The sequence below is a fragment of the Misgurnus anguillicaudatus genome, chromosome 4 (genome assembly GCF_027580225.2).
Source record: "Misgurnus anguillicaudatus chromosome 4, ASM2758022v2, whole genome shotgun sequence".
NCBI classification, from domain to species: Eukaryota; Metazoa; Chordata; class Actinopteri; order Cypriniformes; family Cobitidae; genus Misgurnus; species Misgurnus anguillicaudatus.
In genome coordinates this window covers 21,062,511-21,085,779 of record NC_073340.2, presented here as the reverse complement: position 1 = coordinate 21,085,779, position 23,269 = coordinate 21,062,511, and the positions used below count along the sequence as shown (strand labels likewise).

The following is a 23,269-nucleotide window of genomic DNA, read 5'->3' as shown; positions in this document are numbered from 1 at the left end:
TGACATAGGAAAATAAGTCAATGGAATAAGAAAAATTTTCTTGAAATAAGTTCAAGAATTAAGTGTTTTTTCATGAACACTCAATTCAAGAATATTTTTCTTATTCCATTAGCATTCGCATTTTTTTGCTTGTTTTAAGCACAAATTCGCTTACATTTTATATTTTTTGTGTAAAAACTAGATTTATTTTCCGAGGTCATTTTGCTCATCAAGAAAATACATCTTTATTTAAGAATTTTTAGATATTTTTACTGAAAACAAGACAAAAATACTTAGTAAGAAAGTAATTTTTTTGCAGTGTAGCTATAATATGAACTAAGGTAATCTAATTGTTTATTTTGCTTGTTATTAGAAATAAACTACTTTGTTGTTATTGATTCTTAGCGTAGTTTAATGAAAGTTACGTGTGTTCCACGAAAGCCGTTTGTTTATGTTGTTACTGCTGAAACCATTTATACCGCACTAACTGAAGTGCGCATGTGTTTTTGTCACTCGCCTTAAGCGCGAATTTGTTTAAACTTGACATTAGAAAATTTTCCCTGAACTCAAAACCAATCGCTGTCAGCAGTCTGCCTTCATACAGAAACAGCTCAAATACCACAACAGTAGCGTATAAAACCATTACAGGCATTTTCATAATATTTCTGTCTTCATTAAGGCACGGAATAACGAAATGCGTCCATAGGAACGTGCTTTCCATTTAACGTAAGTAAATTAAAACAGTGGACAGTGACAAACCTGTATGTGACTTCATCATTTGTGCTGTGCATTGGGCTATGTGTGAAATATACGCTCAATCATTAGCGAATAATGAATCAATTCAAACAGGAGTAAAGAGGTTTGCTGCTGTTAACATCTTACTGCGATTAAGTCAACATCATCTCATGGAAAGTCTTGTTATAGTCACGCAAAATGTGATCAATTTCACGTGTCCATGGCACAACTTTCTTTTTCTTGCCATTTTATGTATTGTTTTCTCCTTTCCCCCCCCCATATTTTTAAATCATTATCGCTTGGGGTTAGATTTGGGGTTAGGATGTACTTTTATGTATTGGTTTCTACATGCCTTCTTCCACTTTTAAAACAATGGTAAGAACATAGGAAAAACTGAAAAAACAATACATAAAATGAAACGAAAAAGAAAGTCGTGCAATGCACACGAAAAACTATTTATAGAAATTTCACGAAAAAGACATTCGTGCTTAAGGCATGAAGAAAAGCTGAATTTCGTGCCTTGGACACGAATAAATGTATCAATTTTTGCGTGACTATAAGACGACTTTCTGTGAGATCAGTCTAGATTAAGTCCTTACTCTGATTATTGGAAATAACACGTTATTGGTGTGCATATAAACGTGGTTATTGTTAACAATGTTATAAAAATGTCATAAAAATATGATTATGGAAGGCACTAACCTCTATTGACGATTTAAAGGAAACAAAATAAGATTTAATATAACATAAAGAATAATTATATAATCATATTGTGACCCAGATATCCATATAATGTTTCTTTGAAACTGAAAGACTGTCTGCTTGAATCTCACAAGTGATGATCCCCAAGCGATCACCGTTGTGCCTTTGAGCAAACCACCAAACCCAAAGTTCTGCCACAGTGATTGTCCTTGTCGATTGTAATAAATGTAAGTGTATTGTAAGTCACTTTGGCATCAGCTAAATGCCATCATGACAGGCAGCAAGCTCCACCCAAATCCTCGTTAAGACCTTCATCTGAATTCCTTTCGCACAGCTGAACGCCTCGAACTATCCTTATGTTTTCCTCTCGCTTTCCCCTTTTGGAAATACTGCCCCTAAGCAAAGTGTCAAAACTCAAATCGAAATGCTCAGATGTGGTGTTACGCAAGCACCCGAGCGTGAGGCTGTTTTCTGCATCCCGAAAAGTCACGTATGACTAACGCCGAGCCTTTAGCATCCATCTGCCTGAGACTGCCATTCTCCTCCATCCACTGCCCACTCAACAGCTGTGCTGAGGCGGATGAGGACAGAATCGGCCTACATCATGACTGTCTGTTTTCTTCCCGTTAAATAACAACAGTACAGTGTGTTAAAACTGTGTGTGTGCAATCAGAGCATCATTTGCATTGCTTCTGCACACACACACAGTATCAGACTCTCTGTTTGCTTGCTCTTAATTATTGCACTGCAAACAGACACTACAAGAGATGTGACATGGCGCCAGAATGGGCGGGGGAGCAGAGAAAGCGAGAGAGATAAGACAGCATTCGGCTCACCTGTGAACACAGAGGGAAAACCAGCTGTGCTATAATGAGAAAGGAGTTACCTCAAGGCACACACACACTCAAAACACACACTTTTCCAGCTCCGCCTTCATCCAATCCTCTCCAATTACCTCACAGCTGCCAGACTGATCTACAGAGACACAGGCTAAAGGCAGGACCACACTGAGGCCTGGTATTAAGGTGCGTTTCGGTTGATCTGATCACAAGTGTACAAGAGAGACACATTCATGTTTACACCTGGTGTTTTAATCTGTCTCTTTTGTCCACTTTCACCCGCTTCTGTCCTGATTACATTGAGCGTATGGTCTACAAGCGAGACATTATGGGTTTAAATTAATGCAGACTAATATTATGTGAGAGTTCGCTGCTTGTGTTGTTAGTAAACATGCTACATAGATTTTATACATGTATACGTAAGGGCTTTCTCTGATATTCCACAGCAATTGATAAAAATCATAATAAAAATGAAGCAAACGGAAAGAGTTGGCGGCTTTAGTTTTATCAATTATAGCCTAAATACTGTTGGTTCGCGCTAGAGACCGATGGAAAACATTGTGCTCGTACATTAGGTCAGTAGTCAGAGAGTAGGTGGTCTTTTGTGGCTCGACAACAAAAGCAATCCGGCCGAATTCGACTATCTCTGAATGTGGTTTTAAAATTTAGCTTTGTTCACTTGTGATCCGATTGACCAAAACTAGGGCTGTCAAAAGATTAATGCTTCAATGCATTTAAGGGGTTTGGTCCTGGTCAAGACAATCTCCTGAACTCCAAACTGAACGTCAGAATGGGAAAGAAAGGTGATTTAAGCAATTTTGAGTGTGGCATGGTTGTTGGTGCCAGACGAGCCGGTCTGAGTATTTCACAATCTGCTCAGTTACTAGGATTTACACGCACAACCATTTCTACGGTTTTTAAAGAATGGTGTGAAAAGGGAAAAACATCCAGTATGCGGCAGTCCTGTGTGTGCCTTGTTGATGCTAGAGGTCAGAGGAGAATGGGCCGACTGATTCAAGCTGATAGAAGAGCAACTTTGACTGAAATAACCACTTGTTACAACCGAGGTATGCAGCAAAGCATTTGTGAAGCCACAACACGCACAACCTTGAGGTGGATGGGCTACAACAGCAGAAGACCTTCCCGGGTACCACTCATCTCCACTACAAATAGGAAAAAGAGGCTACAATTTCCACGAGCTCACCAAAATTAGACAGTTGATGACTGGAAAAATGTTGCCTGGTCTGATGAGTCTCGATTTCTGTTGAGACATTCAGATGGTAGAGTCAGAATTTGGCGTAAACACTATGAGAACATGGATTCATCATGCCTTGTTACCACTGTGCAGGCTGCTGGTGGTGGTGTAATGTGTGGGGGATGTTTTTTTGGAACTCTTTAGGCCCCTTAGTGCCAATTGGGCATCGTTTAAATGCCATGGCCTACCTGAGCATTGTTTCTGTCCATGTCTATCCCTTTATGACCACCATGTACCCATCCTCTGATGGCTACTTCCAGCAGGATAATGCACCATGTCACAAAGTTCAAATCATTTCAAATTGGTTTCTTGAACATGACAATGAGTTCACTGTACTAAAAAAGCCCCCACAGTCACCAGATCTCAACCCAATAGAGCAGTGTTTCCCAATCCTGGTCCTCGGGCACCCCCTCCCAGAAAGTTTTAGATGTTTCTTTATTTAACACACCTGATTTAACTCATCAGCTTGTTAAGGAGACATGTTTACCATTTTGGAAGGAGGCTGATGAGTCGAGTCAGGTGTTTTAAATAAGGAGACATCTAAAACTTTCTGGGAGGGGGTGCCCGAGGACCAGGATTGGGGAACACTGCAATAGAGCATCTTTGGGATGTGGTGGAATGGGAGCTTCGTGCCCTGGATGTGCATCCCACAAATCTCCCATCAACTGCAAGATGCTATCCTATCAATATGGGCCAACATTTCTAAAGAATGCTTTCAGCACCTTGCTGAATAAATGGCACGTAGAATTAAAGCAGTTCTGAAGGCGAAAGGGGGTCAAACACAATATTAGTATGGTGTTCCTAATAATCCTTTAGGTGAGTGTATAATCTAAAATATATTAAATCTAAATAAATATATATTCATGTATATTTCTCTTAAAAACATTGGTGCATGTGTTTGAATTTATATATACAAAATAATTACAAACAGTGCACACACATCCTATATTATGCAAAAACAAACTTTTATTTTGTATACGATTACCGTAATCTTGATTAATCTTTTGACAGCCATAACCAAAACGTATCTTAATATCTGGTCTAAACATCCCCTATTTGAGAGACATGTATGTACATTACGTTACAGTGGATAAAAGAGTAAATGCGCGGGCTGAACTGGCCTACTTGACCTTTCAACCCAAAAACCTTATTACCTTAAGTTATTATTGATCCACAACATCTCACAGGCCTGTATTGTAACTTGGTTCCATCAACAACAACAACAACAAAACTGGTTTAAAATGGGTGTTTTATTCTACTGTGAAAACCAACCCATACTCAAGGTTGGCAAACATTAATTTTATAATATTAATATAGAATATTATATTCGCATTTATGCATTTTGGTTAGAGCTTTTATTCAAAGCATCCGTAATATAGTACTAAGCTTGACTATTATTCTATAATATGCAGATATTTGATATAATTGGGCATTATAAAAGCATCTCCTATTAAACTCTTATGAAAAGAGTCACATGACTGGTGGGTACAATATACTACTTTCCAAATTGGGAAGATCTCTCGCTGTGCCTCCAAAACCCAGTTTAAATTTTTTATAGTCTGTTCTCAATCCCTCACATTCATCTCTCCCTCATTCTCTCGGTCATGGAGATGCTTTCCACCACGAATACGAATATCTCAGAACAGTGCCGTCGTCTGTTGTTGTTGCCATGGCGACATGAAGATTCAGCCTGTTAAAAATGATGGGAAATAAAAACCGTATCACCTCGTCTGCTCCTCTGGGTCCTGCAAAGCAAACCATTGATTTCTCGCTAACAGTTTCTCTTTTTTCGTTTTCTTCCAAATTCCTCTCCTCCGGTCAGAGAGAGAACGAGGTACACAAGAATATCAAAGTCTGCCAGCCAACTTAGCGGCACGCTAATGAAGTGTGAATATTCATAGAGAGGTGCTGGCGCTAAATGCAGCTTCACATTACTGAATGCTGTGGGTTTAAAATACCGAGAGCTCATACAATGAATAAAAAATGGCCACTGATGCACTGCAGCATTCTCTCACTAGAATAATTGAAAACTCCCAGGAAACACAATGGAGAGACGTCTGCCACACTACACTACTGGCACATACAGGAATATATAAAGCCATCCCACAGGGCATCCATATGCGCTCGCTGCTTTGAATTATCAGGGAACTGAGATCTGGGGGCTTCAACTAAAGATAGGAAACATGAAGTGTAAAAGTGAGAGAGATCATCTACTGAGATGGAAATCAAGATGGCTTCCTATAATATTCTTTACAAACCATAGGTATTTATGAATTTAAATTCAATATTTGAATGTATTTAAAAGCTTTAAAATTGTGTTCTTAATAATAATAACAGGTCACTTATAATATTAAACATGCGAAATTAAAATTAAATATTTTTTATAAAGGCCGGGTTTTGTGACTTATCTATTACCTTTTAGATCATGGTGTATAATTTTTTTTTTTTAAATGTCACAAAATTGAACCTTAGGGGTATAAATGTTTAACATGTATAGGTTGTAAAATTTAAAAAAAAAATGACACAATCACACATTTTTGTCCAATCACATTTCTCAAATTCTAATACCATACAAACAGCAACAAATGATGGTTTATAATTATAAAATACCTTCTATATGATCAAACATCACGTTACTAAACATACTATTTCAATAGGAAATGCATCAGAACAAGTACTGCACTTTTATAAGTGATTTTATTAGGGTCTAAAAAAAATTAAAACTTTATATAGTTCAATAATATTAAAACTCTTGACCAGTCATTAATCATATGCAAATCTACCAATTAAATAAAGGGCAAATGCTTCAAGACCGAACATAAAGGTATTTATGATTTATGATCCTCGAAGTACACTAAAAAGTAAGCCACAAGTAGTCATTACAAGCAACTCCCAGGGGGCATTCATGTGGGCATAAATAAATCTGCCCACAGACAGAACCCACAGCTTCAGATCACTCTGACAGGAAGCTGACTTCACATAACAGTGTTCACAGCAAATCCCATTGGGTTCAACTTTACTTGATCTTCAAACACTTTAAATGAGGGAAAAAGGACCAAACACAGCATCAGGGGGCAGCACGATTGGATGAAAGATTTGAACATGCTACACATGAACCCTAATGCACAGTGATGGAAAACGTTCTGGAAGCGAATTCCTGGTGCGTAAACCCCGTGCAACACATCTGAACACTGGCATCAAACAACGGCGACCTCATGCGCAACTTTTCTTTCTTTCCTTCTCGTAACTCAACCCCCTCCCAAGCTCCCCGTTCACTCTCTCGCTCGCTCAAAGTGCCGAGCGCTGCAGACAAATGGTGCATGGCTTTTTCGCTGCATGGATATGACAAAATTAAAGACTCGGCATGCGATGATGGCTGGATGGAGAAGGACCGTGAGAAATAAAGTCTACCTGGGAAGAGGAACAATGCCACCTCGCATCCATGGCAGTCTGGCTACACTGTCTGCTGCCTTTCTCTTTCAATGAGACTCAATGCTTGTCCTCTCTCCCTCTCTGAGCTCCCCGTCCCTGCCTTTAGAGCCCCACACCAGTAAAATAAAGTCCGTTCTGCCAGATCAAAAGTGAAGAAGTCCTACTTTGGTAAGCAGATAGGGATGATAAATTGTCTGTGCTTCAGGAGAGCATATGAGTGCCTTCTACAAACCAGGAGAGAGAGAGGGAGAGCGAGAGAGGGAGGGAGATAGAAGAAGAGCAGGAGGGAGAAAATGGAAAAGATACACACGGAGAGAGGCGGGCGAGCAAGAGGTTCGGAGCGAGAGAGAGTGAAAATACGGTACGACTGGAAGCAGACCTACTCGATCACATGACACGTTTCGGCCAATCGCGAGCCGTGCTCAGCTTGAGGTTGCTAAGGGTTTGCTCAGTTGGAAACATTTCAGTATATCTTTTTATTTTTTGAAAGAGATTGATGTGAAGGGTGTGGGGGCACTGGCGCACCTTCTGCCCTGCCATGAAACTCCACAGAGACACAACCCATAATCTAACATCAAACGCACACATGCGCGCTTTCAAAATATAGCTGCTCACAGCGGGGCTCCTTTAGGATGGAAAGGGAATGTTATACAACAAGCATGGAGCAATAGGACAGAGAAACACTGCATTGCTTGGTCTTCTCATCTCAGCTAGATTTCTGCTGCTCATCTGGGAATTCATGTTATTCTGCACCATCTAAATCTATCCACTGGCACCCAGAACAAGCACCCGTTTACCCTAAATACCCATAGAGAAAAAAGGGGCGGAGACACATAGAAAGAGATGGGAGCCTTCTTTTCTGTCTGTTTTCGCACCATAGTCGGTCTCACGGGACTTTATTTGTCTCTCGCATCTGCAGAATCCGTGCACCAACCCGACCATAAATTATGAATGTGACAAAATTCACAAGACGAGGCAAAGAAAAAAAACAAGTCTGAGTGACAATGGACTTGTGGGACGTCTGAGATAAGAGATGACGGGCCGAAACACAAATATTAGGCTGGTTTAACATGAAGCGTTCCAGAAGACAACACAAGCAACATGAAAAAGCCCTTTGTGAATTAACAGTGTCATCATTACCCTGAAGCGCACGCTTTAATAACTGTTTGTAATATCTACCCCCTCCAGAGGGAGGAAGAGAGAGAGAGGGAGATCCAGAAAAAGAATAGCTGAGCTAACAGTCCATTTTATTACCCAGTTCCTGCCAACTCAAACAATCACATTGATTGACTGATTTAGGTGGTCAGTGAAAATGAGCATTGGGACAACAGTACATCCATTAATTGGACAGATGGGAAAAACAGACTGGAATCCGGACCGGTTTATATCTATTGGTGCTGAACAATGGACAACCCTCATGATGCAATGGAATGAAATGGACTGGTGGGTTTCTGATAAAAGCATGTGTGAAAAGCTGGTGATGTTGAAGTTTTATATTCTGGGAAATGGGCACAAATACGAATCACATACATTCACGATTTAACACGCTATCTAAAAGCATTCACTGCAGACTTGTACTGCTCCTAAATGAAGCTACTTACTAGAAAAAATAGCTTTTTATTGAAGAAACGCTGCCTCCAAAAGGTTTTAATTGATAGTAGCTAACTGCTTTGGACATTTGTGACCATGTCTGTGAAATCCAAGCTAAGCTTCACAATCTAATGATGAGATTAAGTTTGATTTCAATCATTATTTTTATTTAATTTTAATCTTTGACATGGCCTCAGCCAACATTAAAGATATCAAGGTTATATTTTCAACAAAATGTTTTTTACATTTTTTAGAATGCAGATTTTATTGCACTGTATGTAGAAAGTAAATCACTAAAAAATGACTTGGTTTTCACAGGCAAGGTCACATTATTCAACAATTTTGATTGCTAGGTTAGAAAAGAAGCACATGTACACCCACACACACTAAACTAAACAGCAGGGTTCTAGGTAGTTATTATGGTGCATAAACAGTTACGTAGCCCATGTATTTATTTTTAATTACTGTGTTTGGGTATTTAGTTTCACTAAGCCATTAGTCTTTTATAATTGTCAACAATGATAATTTATGAAATGACTTGCGCTTAAAATAATACCACATTATTTTCACAGATCAAATGTAAAGATTAATTTGTCAAATGGCCAACAACAGCAGGCTGCAGTGGCGGACGCCATAAATAAAATGTGCTATAAAAGACGGTGCTGCTAAACTTAGCAGTAAAATGTAAGTGCCATGCCTCGGGACATTTACTGTATGTGTTCAGCCACATCAATGATGAGATGATCTCTTATTGCAGCGGTTTTCAAACTTTTTTTTTTAGCTGAACCTCCTTGACCTAAATTATTTTATACTCTTAGAACGGATGTGTTAAAAACAACACATTAGTGTTAGTTTAGGGACAACAAATGCGTTGTCCCAAATCCACACATCTCTGTGTTATTATTGAAACAACACATTTTGTGTTACTTTTAACACAAGTTGTGTTTTATTTAAACACGAAAGCAACACAAAATGACACATAATGTGTTAAAAGCAAAGCAAAAAGATGTTTAAAAATAAACACATCCTTTCTTATAGTGTACTTGAAGTACTCCCTGACATTTTAAAGCAACACTAAGGAGTTTTTGCCCTTTGCTCCCCCTACAGGTTAGAAGCGGAATTGTCCATTACAACTGTCGTAAATAATTTAGCCTACTGCAGTATAGGTGGCTCTGATTGGATTGTAGGTCTGCCGTAAAGCAAGTTTTTGTCATTTTCACTCGAACTACAGGGCCGCAACGCGATGGTTGGAAACTTCTTTAGTGCGGTTTTGGACGATAGAGGGCTGCAAAGCGAATGTGAAAGTGCTGTTCACCCTGTTTCGAGTGGATGAACGACTGAAACTTTTTTTGGAAACGTTATTTTAAGGTAAAAAAAACCTCTTAACAAATTAAACAAATAAAATAAATCTTTCTTGTAAATGCTTTATTTAGATTTTTTTAATTATTTATTTACACAGAAAAAAATGATTCATTGAATTTAATAAAACGTTTTAAGGTAAGTGGTTGCAATCAATTTATTTAAGCTACATTTAAACAAAAAAGATTAGTAACATAACATAAAATATAAAACTTTTGTTTAAATGTAGCTTAAATAAATTGATTGCAACCACTTACCTTAAAAAAATTTATTAAATTCAATGAATCATTTTTTTCAGTGTACATTTTATGATTTAATTGTAATTAAATGTTTTTATCAATTCACGACCACCTGCAAGTCCCTTGCAAACACCAGGGGTTCATGAACCCCAGCTTTATTAGTCTTAATAGATGTGTTAGAATACAATGACGGGCAGAAGTCAAGCCTAATTTATTAGACAATCCACTTTTATAATTATAAAATTACACTGAAAAATAACCCTCATAATTTCTCCTTATAATAATATCAAAATTGATTGATAACTAGATTTTACGTAAAATTATAAATAAATACAAAATTAATTCATGTACAAAATGAACTGTGTGGGAATAGTATGTCATATTATATATTTTTTTGTATTATTTAATTGTTTTAGTCACTGAACAGTCGAAAAATAACTAAGTAAAAAAATTGTGTGTTCATGTCAAAAGCAGTTTTGTGTGTTTCTTGGGAGAATCAAGTTTACACTTGATTTACAGTTTACAGTCATGAATTTTGTGTTATGATACCATTTATAACACTAGAGTAACTAAGTCCATACAACCATGTTAAAGAAAATAACAAACAGTAAATAAGATTTATTTAATATTTTTAGGACAGCAATGCTTTAGTATATAAAAAAGTAATAGACTTTACCTAAAACTTCTAAAATAAAAATAATTAAGTGCCATTTACTTAATTCTTTTACAAATGTTTCATGTATTATTAAGTAGATTTTATTTAATAGGTAAGTTGTACTTAAAAAAGTAATACATTTTACTTGTTGTTGTTTTTTTGTGTAGATTTGCAAAGCTCTGAAATTGTGGAAAATTCCAAGTTGGAGACTTTACTGTAGGAATTACATTGTAAATTTGGGGTAATTTATACAAACTGTATCGCATACAAATATCAGTATTCTCAGCATCTGACTCATTTTAATCTGTGTGCCACAATTCCCAAATATTCTCATGTAATTTTTTCCATGAACAGTTCCCAAATAAATGCAACCCTAATAAACACTTAAGTCATGTAATTCTGTATAATTTTCATCCATTAAGTACATATTCACAGTTTTTGTTCTAAATTGCAGTTATTTTCAGCAGTAACATTTATGCTTTTATTTGCTCTTAAAATGGTTGTGTAAGGACAATTCATTAAATGAATGAATTGAATCTGTGTCCTAGACACAAAATGTGTTTTGTTAAAAAACATATAATGTGTTTAATAGCATAAAACAAAACAATGTGTAAAAATTAACATCCTTTTTTAATGTGAATTATAGTTAACAAAATGATTCCCACTGCTAATCATCCTTGTAATAATCTTGTAATCATTTTCACAAACACACACACACGCACATTCACGCATACATGTACGTGCACACACACACACACACACACACACACACAAACACACTAATCTAATTCAAACACAATTTCATGTGCAATGTCACGTACATTCCTGTCAACGAAAGAACTGACACCAGACACCAGATACTGTAAACACATTACAGTAATTGTCAGTAAATATTGTCCTAAATAAAGAAAAAATGCATTAGACGGACTCAAATCCACTCAGCCCCAACACAGGGCATCTATAAATGTACGACCCTCGTGACGTTGTAACGCACGCCCACACTGCCATTTCCATGCAGAAATGTGGCGCTTCACTGCCCTATGCCCATCTCAACAACATGCAACCAAGAAACACTAATTTATTATTTAAAGTCTGACACATTGCAAACTGTCCCCAAAGATGGGAATAAACACAGTCCCCTGCCATTCTAGTTCCCATGTGGCCAAACACCACAGCTTTCAAAAAATGGCATCGGCAACCAGCCACATATCCACCAAAAGGATGACGTAACAGGCAAAATGAGACATTATTCAGAAAGAAAGATAATAAAAAAGCTGTCACTTCAGAACATCAGTTGTTTGAGGTGGTAGTCACAAAGGAAATCAAACATCTGATAGAAATATTAAACATCTCATCTGTCAGTCACAAGCACACAGCGCCCGCATGTGTTTTTCTAAGCATGCTGTTGGTTCCTCTGAGACGTCCTCTGTGGTTTGTTTGTTGCTGTTTGAACAGAAAGAAGTAAAACACGTTGCTTCCCCTCTCGCTAGCTTTCTATCACTTACCCTTTTTAAAAAAGCTTATACATTTTTACGCCTATAAGCTCCAGCCAGACAATAGCGAAACCAGTTTATCTGAGGATAATCCACGTGTCAGCTGAAGATTAAAGATACTCGCGCAGCAAATCTGAAGCCATTAAATGGAAAAATTGGTCATGCAAAGTATGCAAAATTATTCAGAAGACTACAGAGCTCATTTACCCTACACGCAAATTCGCTGTATTACAAGCGGCTCGATCGATCTGCGTGAATTATTATATCATTCCGAACCATTAATCTGCTAACCATTTGTAGGATGCAAATCATTCCTATTATCCATACAGGAACAACTCCAAACAATTCAGCATCTTCGCAGAAAGTTCCTCGCCATCGTTTTTTTACACACTTAAATTTCCTTTGGCCAGATCTCGGCTAATTCGAGGATGCTTAATTCACCCAGAGGGAGAGACCTCTACGGACAACTGAAGATGGAGAGTCCAAGAAGTTGCATTAGCTCTGATTACAGAGAGCTCTCTCCTCTAATGCTCACTTCTGTCTAATGGCCATCACAAATGCCTGTAATCAACGCCTTTTAGAGAACCACAAACTCCTCACACTCCTTCTAGCTTTTTTCATTAATTACACATTTAAGATCCATCCTCACCACCTTAGAAAATGAAATCTGTGTAGCTGATTCCAACGGAGCAGCTGTGCGGTAAGAGACAATGAGAAAAAGAACGATTGTAATGGATCATAATGGAGAGCAGATGGCCTAAACTTGGGAAGAGGTGTAGACGGCGCTGCTAGAGGAGAAAGGAGTCTCATATTTCCATAGCAACATTTACCATCATCGTCGGCGAGCCCACCATTTTGTAATGCGATCCGCAGATGAGTCCGTGATAAGATAACATTGCGATTGAGCGCTCGGGCGCAATACATCAAACAATATCTGTTATTGCGCGACTATCGCTTTCACGCCACGCGCTCGGAACGCCCTTGAGCGCGGGTAATTTAATACACGCGCCTAGATTTAGTTTTAACCATATCGAATTATGATTTCATTGTTGTGGAGGCTAAATCACAGCACATAAAGTCACGCATGAGGAGAGGAGCGTCTACTGGCCTTGGCGAGCCTGTCAATCACGGGGCTCAGCCTGCCGCGCTGACATGTAATTACAGCACGGCTGTAATTAGAGCTCACTGTCAGGGCGCTAAATGATGCCTCGCGTGAGAGGAAGACCAAGAGAAAGTTGTAAAGGAGAAATAGCGTGTCCACCTACACTGTGATCATCTCCCTCACTGATTTCTCCCCTTTATGGCCCCATTCCATTTGCCTGTAGGTTTTCTTCGCTCACAGACTTATTGACTGCATTTCGTCTCCCTGCAGCCCTCAGCACTCTTTTTCTCATCCTGGACTGCAGCACTTCCACAAAAGAACCGGCCAATCGCTTTACGTCTGAAAGCAATTGAGTTGCGCCGGGCCGAAACCCTTTGGTGGTTCGATAATGTGCGATTCAGCCACAGGCTCTTTTTTTAGTCTTGGTCTCAGGACCTCTTTTGCTTCAGAGAGCATCGAGTTTAGTTTAAGCTGGCCTTGTTGATGTCTGGGTCACTTATTGAAAATGGCACTTTTAATGTTTTGGATGGTGAAAGCAGGCCTTTATTGGGCCCTAAGCAGAATTTTATTTGGGGAAATATTGACTATTGTCGATGCTTCATCATTTACACTATACATCTAACATATCTATTAAATTAGTTGTAGCTGTATTTGGGATTAAGGAATGTCTTTAAAAACAAAAAACAAACATTAAAAGTAGGCGAAAAGCAGCATGCAAGCAAAGTAGTATGTCAGAATTTAAAGTATTCCAAAAACCGTAGGCGATTTAGTACGCACACTGCAAAAAAAAATTTTTAGTAATTTTTTTATTCTTGAAAAATTTTTCAAGAATTTATTTTTTAGTATTTTTGTCTTGTTTTCAGTAAAAATATCTAAAAAATTTATGAGCAAACCGACCCAAAAAAATAAGTCTAGGTTTTAGACCAAAAATATCAAATTTAAGTGATTTTGTGCATAAAACAAGCAAACATTTTTTTGGAACATTTTTCTAAAACACTAAATTCAAGAAAAATTCAAGAAAAAATTACTTACCCCATTGGCAGATTTTTTTGGCTTGTTTTATACAAAAAAAAATCACTTACATTTGATATTTTTGGTCTAAAAACTAGACATATTTTCTTGGGTCATTTTGCTAGTCAAGAAAAAGCATCTCAAATTAAGAATTTTTTGATATTTTTACTGAAAACAAGACAAAAATACTAAGTAAGAAAGTAATTTTTTGCAGTGCAGTCTTACATCTGTCCTTGCACTCTCTTTTAACTAGAAGCATCTTGCTGAATTTTGATTGGTCACTGCTCAGCTCTGTAAACCGTAACTCTCGCCTTCTTTCGCTTGATTTGCCGCCTCACTTATTTTGACCTTGAGGATGTTTGGAGCACCAAAATATAGTTAGGTTATTAACAAAGCCGATTGCGTGAGCCTCATGTCAAATGCGTGAGAGTTGGCAACCCCAAATTTATCATAAAAATATATACAGTATAAAAAATCAAGCCGTCATTTCACATGCTCTTGGGGGCCCCCTGGTGGCAACGGGCAGCTTATTTTGCTTATGCCTTGAGGCGGCTTTAGTGAAAGTGAGTTATAGTATGCAAGAAAATAGGGAGAAGAGGGACAATCGATGCGGTCGGCCAATCACGGCACGGAAGTAAAAAGCAGTATACAGATATGGTCAGCATGAGAGCTTCAATTTAAATGAACCAGTGTGATTCAGGCTGTGATGTTGATGAATTTCCATGACTTATTGATGACCTTTCCAGCTGTGTGAGAAACCCGGATAGGAGTTTTTTAATCATTCAAAGTCAGACCTTTTCGTCAGATCAATTTGTAAAGACTCAACAGAATGATTCGCTCAGAATTTCTGAAAGTTTTACTGTACCAAAGAGCAACGTCCAACTAATAAAAAAATGATACAACACTATATAACTACCCAGCAACAGCTTACAGAGTGTATTGAACCAACAATATAAAAACATAGAGGGGCGACTGACCAGTGGAGTCGTCGTCTGCTTGCCCTGTCGGTTGGACGCGGTTGTAGTCGTCATGTCGGTGATGGAGGGGGACGTCTCCGAACGGTTGCCCGTGGCAGAGGCGCTGGACTGGGGCGTAATAGAAGACGAGGGCATGTCTCCCACCAGTCGGGCACTACCCTCCACGCGCACGTTGGGGTCGCCCTCGGCGGCCATGTTGAGCACTTTTAGGCCATTGTAGTAAAGCCCAGAGAGCTGACCCTGGAAAGGCCGACTGCCCTTTTCCCAGCCGCCGATCTTTATGGTGGTCTGACTGTTGAAGATGGTGAGTTGCCGACCTGCCAGGGAGAGACGTTACAGAAAACACAAGAGTGTTCAGCGGCCCGCTCCCCCACGCCGCAGAGACGCACCCATACACATGCACACCCTAATAGACAGACATACACACCCCACACAAACACGGAACTGATGGAGGTCCTGATGGTAAAACACACAACAACCGTAACCTTATTTTCCCTGGGGATCGTGAAAGCAATAAATTACACTAATGCGAACAGCAACACTGGTAATTTATCGACTGTATTTTAATGGGCTGCTGTTGGCACAAAGTAAATAAAAGAGGGGAATGAGAATGCTGAACCCCCCACCCGCTCCCTCCAAAAAATCATAAAAAAAGAAAAATCAATGGGACTTGCTAAAAGGACAATCAAACAGATACTGCTTACGTGTAGTAGAAAATTTCCCCTTTTAAATTACGTTTAATTTGAAATTGGTTAGGACAAAGTATAAAGCTATAGATGCGAATGCCTGTTTTCACAGGTCTGGTACGTTTTATTGAGATTGCCTTTCAGCAAGGGCAATGGCAATTAAAATTAATTAGACTGAAATAAGGTTTACGTGGAGAATGGTTTTACAGCTACATGAGACATTACAAATGATTCATCATGGTTATAATTCCATTGAAAAGGTAGAAATAAGAAGAAAACAAGCAAAACAAATCACTTTGAACGATTCAATTTGTTACATACAGTACATTGCAGCATGCATTCATGTCTATTCCCTGCTTGTGTGTTTAACTTGCTTGTTAAAGGGACTTCATATATGATGCCAATAATCATTGAAGCTATTTAAGAGACATTTGCTTCGAGTTTTTAACTGTGCACTTTAGCAGTTTCCAAAAGAAATATGTTTAGCATTGAACAGAAGATATGCATAAATATATATAAATAATTTAAATAGTATGTGTATGAATTCAAATGATTTCCACTGTGGACAAATACTTTAATTATTCATTTAGATTATTACAGCTGCAAATATAACATTATTTAAGTATTTTAATGATGTAAACATATTTTGTTAATGATTGATGAACTAACTTGAGTTATCAGTATATTACCAGTCCCTTTAACCACTGACAGGTTTACAAGTACAGTATAACAACACATTATTGAACTGTACAGTGCAAATATTACAAACTACATTTGTTTAATTTTTAAACTTGGTTATACAGGGGATTTATGTTTTAGATGGTTTATTTGTTGTGCAAAATATCACTTGCTTATGATCAAATTATCTTTTATTTAAAGTTTTAATCAGTGTTTTTACCTTTGTCGAGTAGCCATTCGTCAACTACTCGACCAAGCCGATATGGGATTCGCTGTCTAGCAATCGCCAGGCGTTCGTTATCAATGTTGCCTTTAAAGTTTAAAGAGACATTTCATTGTTAAAAATCTGAAAGGTCAAAGATTAAAACCTACAGTGAAACATACTCCTTAACTAGCTGTTTGTTTTTTTCTTCATTTTTTTATTTTAAACACCACAAGGTTGCATACTGTACATAAGAATGATAAAGCTTTTCACTCAATTAACTTTAAGCAAACAAATTAACCCTATTTTAATATAAGCACTGTGCTACGTTAAATATGCACCTACTCTTCTCCTTGCGTTAAGAGAAACCAACCAAAATCAAGTTTATACACCATATGACTGCTTTACATAATACATTTACAAAATGGTAACCTTTTAAATCTTTTTAGCAGATTTTTCATCTAGTTATACATGAAAACTAGCTCATTTTAATCTAAATATTGTCATTACAGTACTGTATATTCCAGCGTTTTGCAACCAGTTTGATTTTAGCTAGACATTTGCTAACTAATCTCATGTATTTTCAGTCATTTTTGATATGATAAATGTCACATTATCAGATCACAATACATTTAAAAACATCAAAGTAGCAGAAGAACACTCACAAGATTAAAGCAACAGGAAGATTATCAGTTCAGCAGAAATAAGGCATGTGAGATCAGTCACTACTCAAAAGTTCATGTACCCCGTGTGAATTTGAAATTGCACTGACAAAAGCTTTGATCTCAGAGATGTCCGGGTAACGTACAGTACAGCACGTGCACGCGGTTTATGAAGCGGGTCCCCATGAAGTGAGTCACACGAACCTAAATGTGTATTTATACAGCATGTTGAGCCAACTCCATATTGAAGTCAGATTATTTAAAAACATTTACTCTTCTCCCATTATAACCCACACATAATTACCAACATGAATCCGACTTGCTCAGATTTCCAAAGAGTATAATTATGCCACACAAGTTTTACCCTATTAGCTATTAACTTGCTATTTGTCAATCAAAAATGTGTCCATACACATGCCTACTTTCTCTCTCTCTCTCTCTCTATTCAATGTAAGCCAAGTATGATTAAAATATGAAAAGTAAAATATTACAGACGAGACGGTGATAGCAAGTGAAGGCTGTGATGAGATAAAAAAAGTATGTTCTCTATTCTCCAATTTCCATTTAAATTCTCAAACACATAATGCACATATTGGTGATTCTCACGAAATCTAGACTTAGAAGGTGTCCAGCATCAGATTTTTTAAAAAGCCCTTGAAGACAATTTTTTTGCACATATAAGATTAACTATACCATTTACTATAACCATTATTTTTAGAGGATTTAAAAAATAATTCCTATAGATTTATTTACATTTTTTAGATCATTATCAAAAATGATCGTTACCGCAACATGATATTACATTAAATATATGCATTTACAAACTCGTGTTTCGGTAATGAGAACTAAAAAGTTGTCTAGGTACTATGACAAACAAAATTTACATTTTTATAAGAACTGCTTACCTGGTAGCCATCTTGTGTGTCACAGTCAATTATGTCCCTTCCAGCTATTTTTTTAAAAAAATGTTAGTTCCTTGAGGGCTTAAACAATGATTGAAAATTGTTGCAGAGGATGAGAAAATTGGTTTTGGACACATTTATATTCCTTATTATTGTCTCTACATTTAATGATCACCAAATACCACATATAGTATAACATGCACTGAAGATTTCGATTTTTAAATATAAATATTTCCATGTCAAAGAACCCAAATCCAGTCATGGACACGTTGCGTATAATGAAAATTTCCCCCTTAAATGTGGAAAAACAACAAAATTGGTTTGTATGATGTCATTTTAAATCATGTGCAAAATAGTATGTGAAGAGATGTTTGTAACTGTATGCTTCTTATTTCGATACTCTTACTTTGCATTTACTTTTTTTTACCAAAATGTTTCCTGACACTTCATAAGTCTAATTTCGCGAGAATCACCCATACATTTTAACCTTGAAAATTTTTATAATTTTACCTTAAAAATGGTCCCTAGCTGTGTACCCTTTGAAAAAGTACACATTTGCACCTAAAGTAGTTCAAAAAAATGATTCAAGCCCTTCTTAGAAATGACACATTCAAATTGTGTTCAATTAATTTAAAATACCTCATTAAGAGCAATAAGTATATATATTTAATTAGTCTAACACAAAATGAATATGTAGTATAATTTATTGATTTCTTTTTAATTGCGTTAACACAATTAGTTTGAGTTTGGGTTCTGGAAAAATAATTTCCCAGCATGCTTTGCATGCAACTGCTTTTGGAGAGTAATTTGTGTTATTAAAAAGTGTTATTTTATGCATTATTAGGTAAAGAGAAAGACTTAATAGTGTTTAATATCCATTTATCTTATTAATTTAGCAAAGTTTGTGTTATACTTTTTCAAATTGTTTGGTTACCATCGTGCAGAAGAGTGGCGCTTGTGATTAGGTTGTGGATTTGACGTATATCTCTCAATGAGCACTAACTGTGTTAATGCCTGTTTGGAGATCAGTCTCTTTGCTCATCTAAAGTATCATATGTTATTATTATTAGCATCCTAACATGTGCTTATGCTAATTAGTATGATATAAAAACGTTTTATATAAAATAACAGAATTGAGTTATTCAGACTACACTACATTGAGTTATTCAAACTACTCTAAATCGAGTTATTCAGACTACACTAAATTGAGTTGAGGCAACTAATTGAGTATTGCCATTTACTTTAAACTAAGTTGGACTAACTCAATATATTTTTATTGTGTAAAGCAGTTAGGGGTACACATTCATATTGGATGGAAATCCTGCCCACAATTTTATTGAGTTAATCCAATGAATTATTTTTTTGAGTGTACTATTGCTGCAGAGGTACAAATTAGGAGTTCATCTTAGTACCTGAAAAGTACAAATAAATACAAATCTATACCTAAATGGCTTGAGACCATTTTTACTGACAGTGTGGGAGGGATATTGATATTAGAGAATGCATCTGATAGGTCAGAAATCTAATCAGTCATTAATATCTTTACTCTGTTTTTAAACAGAAAATGACTTTTATCTGAATTTATTTATTTTAGAAGCACACTTTTAGAAGCATATTGATGTCTTCAGCATTAATAGATGGAGATTACAAGCCTGAAAACATTAGATTTTGATCATATGTGATTTTTTAGATCTGTAAAGGTGAAGTTAAAGCTTAAGGTACAGCTCACATAGTGTGGCTGTTCCAGTCAAGTGCACTTTGAGGTAACAGTCTTAATTCTGTATCCAACACCGAAATGGCTCGACTAAATTGCTCCTCAGACACAGCACAATACTGTTTTTGATAGGTGATTGCAGTGGAAAAAAACACCTGTGGACAAGAAAATAAGGCTCCTCAGGTCTGCTCATAAGACATTAGGAGTGCTTGATTCTGGACTTCGGACTGCTGCTGTGCTATGAAGGCTGATATTCTGCTGTGAGAACGAAAAGAAGATCTAAACCCACTCCATTACTATTATTTCCCAACTTTCATTCGTGTGTAATTTTTCTCTTTTTAACTTTCTCTTTCTCTGTCTAGTCAGACCTGAATGTGATTTACTTCTAGCACTTTACCCAGAGTAATGAAAAGTAAAAAGAGGTATTTTGTCTCAAATCACAGCTTAAAAAACAAGAATATTAAAAATATTGAGCTTGATGGAGGATGGACTGGATGACCAAGGGCAAGTTGTGTGCATGAATGCTTGAATGCACACAAACGCATACATACGCACCCACCCATACACCCACACATACACACAACAGTGGTTATGTTCTATTTAAATGAGAGGGAAGTTGCCTAAGGGTCTCTCTATAAAATAAAAATGACTGCCTAGTTACCTTAGCTTGCTAACAGTTTGAATATCATCTCTGTAAACATTAATGCACTTTTCTGTTTTATCTAAGGAATCTAAATAAGAAAACTGTTGTTATAATGATATATATATATTACGATTTGCATTCACTCGGAATGGTAATAAACAATGATTTTCAACGATAGCATCAACATTTCAATTCATCAATCTTCCGTTCCAGATGTCACGCTGTGGCTGTTTTATGCCATTAAGAAGCTGCATGGTTTCATATGGCAGTAATTTGTTTTAGGAAGTAAGAACTTGCAATATTTGTTATGAAATATGGGAAAAATTGCAATCCTAGAAAAAAATAAATAAATTAAGACATTTTTGTTTTATAGTATTGTAATGCCCAAAAGTAATAATTGTGATGTGGTAAACAGTAATCTACTATGACATCTAAGCACCCTAAATCTGTCAAAAGATTTTGAAAAACATCCACTGCCAAACAAAATATATAATTTAAATAGCTTAAATCAAAAAAGTCAGTCGAGCAAGATCTTAAAACCACATTAGTTTTCTCTCGTTATAATCAACAGATCAAATTCTGTTGTTTCTTGTACGAGTACTGGAGTTTTTACGGTTTGCAACACTCCTAAGTTCATCACTATGTTGCTATATCAATAGCTGTTATTATTGTTTTGATTTTAATGTGTAATTTTTAGTGCTGGGCAAAGATTAATCGCGATTAATCGCATACAAAACAAAAGTGATTATTGGTATAATATATGAGTGTGTGCTGTGTCTAATTATTATGTATAAATATATACACACACATTCATGTATGTATTTAAGAAACATTTACATGTTTATATATATTTATTTATATTTTTATATAATCTATATTAAATATAAATATTTTTTTATAAATAAATAAAACAATTCTGAAATGAATATATGAATGTGTGTGTGGTTAAATATACATAATAATTAGACACAGTACACACACATATATTATGCCAAAAAAATCATTTTTATTTTGTATGCGATTAATCGCGATTAATCTTTGCCCAGCACTAGTCATTTTTGTTCGGCCATATTGTGTCTCATTTTATGTAAGTTATTCAATACATAAGAAAATATTTGACGACGAGCCGTTGAATTATAAGAAAATAATGCACACCCAAGGTGTTTATGCAGCGGGTGTGCATTATTTTCAAATAATTCAAAGGACCAGAATCAATTATTCCACTTATACCACGGTTACCAAAAACATTGCTCTGGTGTCTTTTTTAAGACATTTTAAAGATTAGGTGTGCGGTTATTGAAAAATAATCAACACCCATGGAACATTTCTCATCCAATCAGAATAAAGCATTCAACAGCCCCGTGGTATAATCAAAAAGAAATATCATAATCACATGTTTGGTCATACTGAATATATTTAAAGTGCCTGTTAAAGGCGCTCTAAGCAAATCTGCGAGATGTCAGTTTTTGTTGATGTCTGAACTGTTTTCAAACAAACGGAGCGTAGCTAACTCCTCCCCCTCCCTTCCGTGCTTTCATGAACGCGCCCAATCCCCACACCCAAATCCTTCTTGTCATTTATTGGCTGGAACACTTTGTTTGTTTCGTGGTGCTAGGTTTGGCCACTGTGTTTATATTGAAGTTTATGGATCCTGGGCTGTCTACAAAGATCACGTTTTTTTACAATTTGATCAGCGGACAGGCAGCAAGCAGATAGTGTGGAGATGTTTGCTGTATGTAACAAAAAAAAATTATGGTCTAAAACAAAGTGAAAGTGAATTCGCTTAGAGCACCTTTAAGTCACATATTAAATGTGTTCTGAGTTTGTCACCACAAAAAAATGGAGTGATGGAAAAACCAGCAAGTAAATAAAATAAATTATCAAAATCTTGAAAGAATAGGCAGCATGCTGTCAAGTGGTGGGGGCGTGTCCGCTGTGTGCTTTGAAACCACGCCCACTCACAGGAAAGCTGCCATCTCCGTAAACTTTAGATTACCGCTACAACCTGAATGGATGCTCGTGATTGTGTTAAGGGCGGGGCCATGCGTGGTGGCTCAAGTGCATCATCGAGCCTCCGTTTTAGGCCCGCCTAAAAATCCTAAATTCAGAAATAGTGAAACACGGTTTACAAACTCTGAAATTCAGTATTTCATAGTTTACAGTCTTTTTGGTGTGTTTCAACAATACATTTCTAACATTTACAATGTGTTTAGAAACTAAGATTGATTTTAATGTGGCCTTGTGCTTGTGGCGTCATCAACTTTGCTGATATTTGGTACAATCACATTTCTTAATCATTTTACATTTATGTAAGGTGTTGAGCTCAGAACAGGCTGTACAAAGCAGTGATTTCCCAATAAAAGCTTAATCCGCAACCCTATGCTGGTTGACCAGCATGTATTAATAGTAAACAG

General features: G+C 36.7%; 1 protein-coding gene across 15 annotated transcripts in view; it reads right to left on the bottom strand.

The window, feature by feature from the left end:
* nrxn1a (neurexin 1a) overlaps positions 1-23,269 on the bottom strand; it is a 212,578-nt gene that overhangs the window by 8,988 nt on the left and 180,321 nt on the right. For 11 of the 15 annotated variants that reach the window (XM_073866955.1, XM_073866956.1, XM_073866957.1 and 8 more), the window contains 2 exons: positions 16,953-17,042; positions 15,369-15,685 (listed from right to left, as the gene is read on the bottom strand). In XM_073866955.1, the coding sequence (XP_073723056.1) occupies positions 15,369-15,685; positions 16,953-17,042 (407 nt within the window). The remainder of the gene's footprint in view (positions 1-15,368; positions 15,686-16,952; positions 17,043-23,269) is intronic. The other 4 variants (XM_073866965.1, XM_073866966.1, XM_073866967.1 and 1 more) reach the window with 1 other exon arrangement.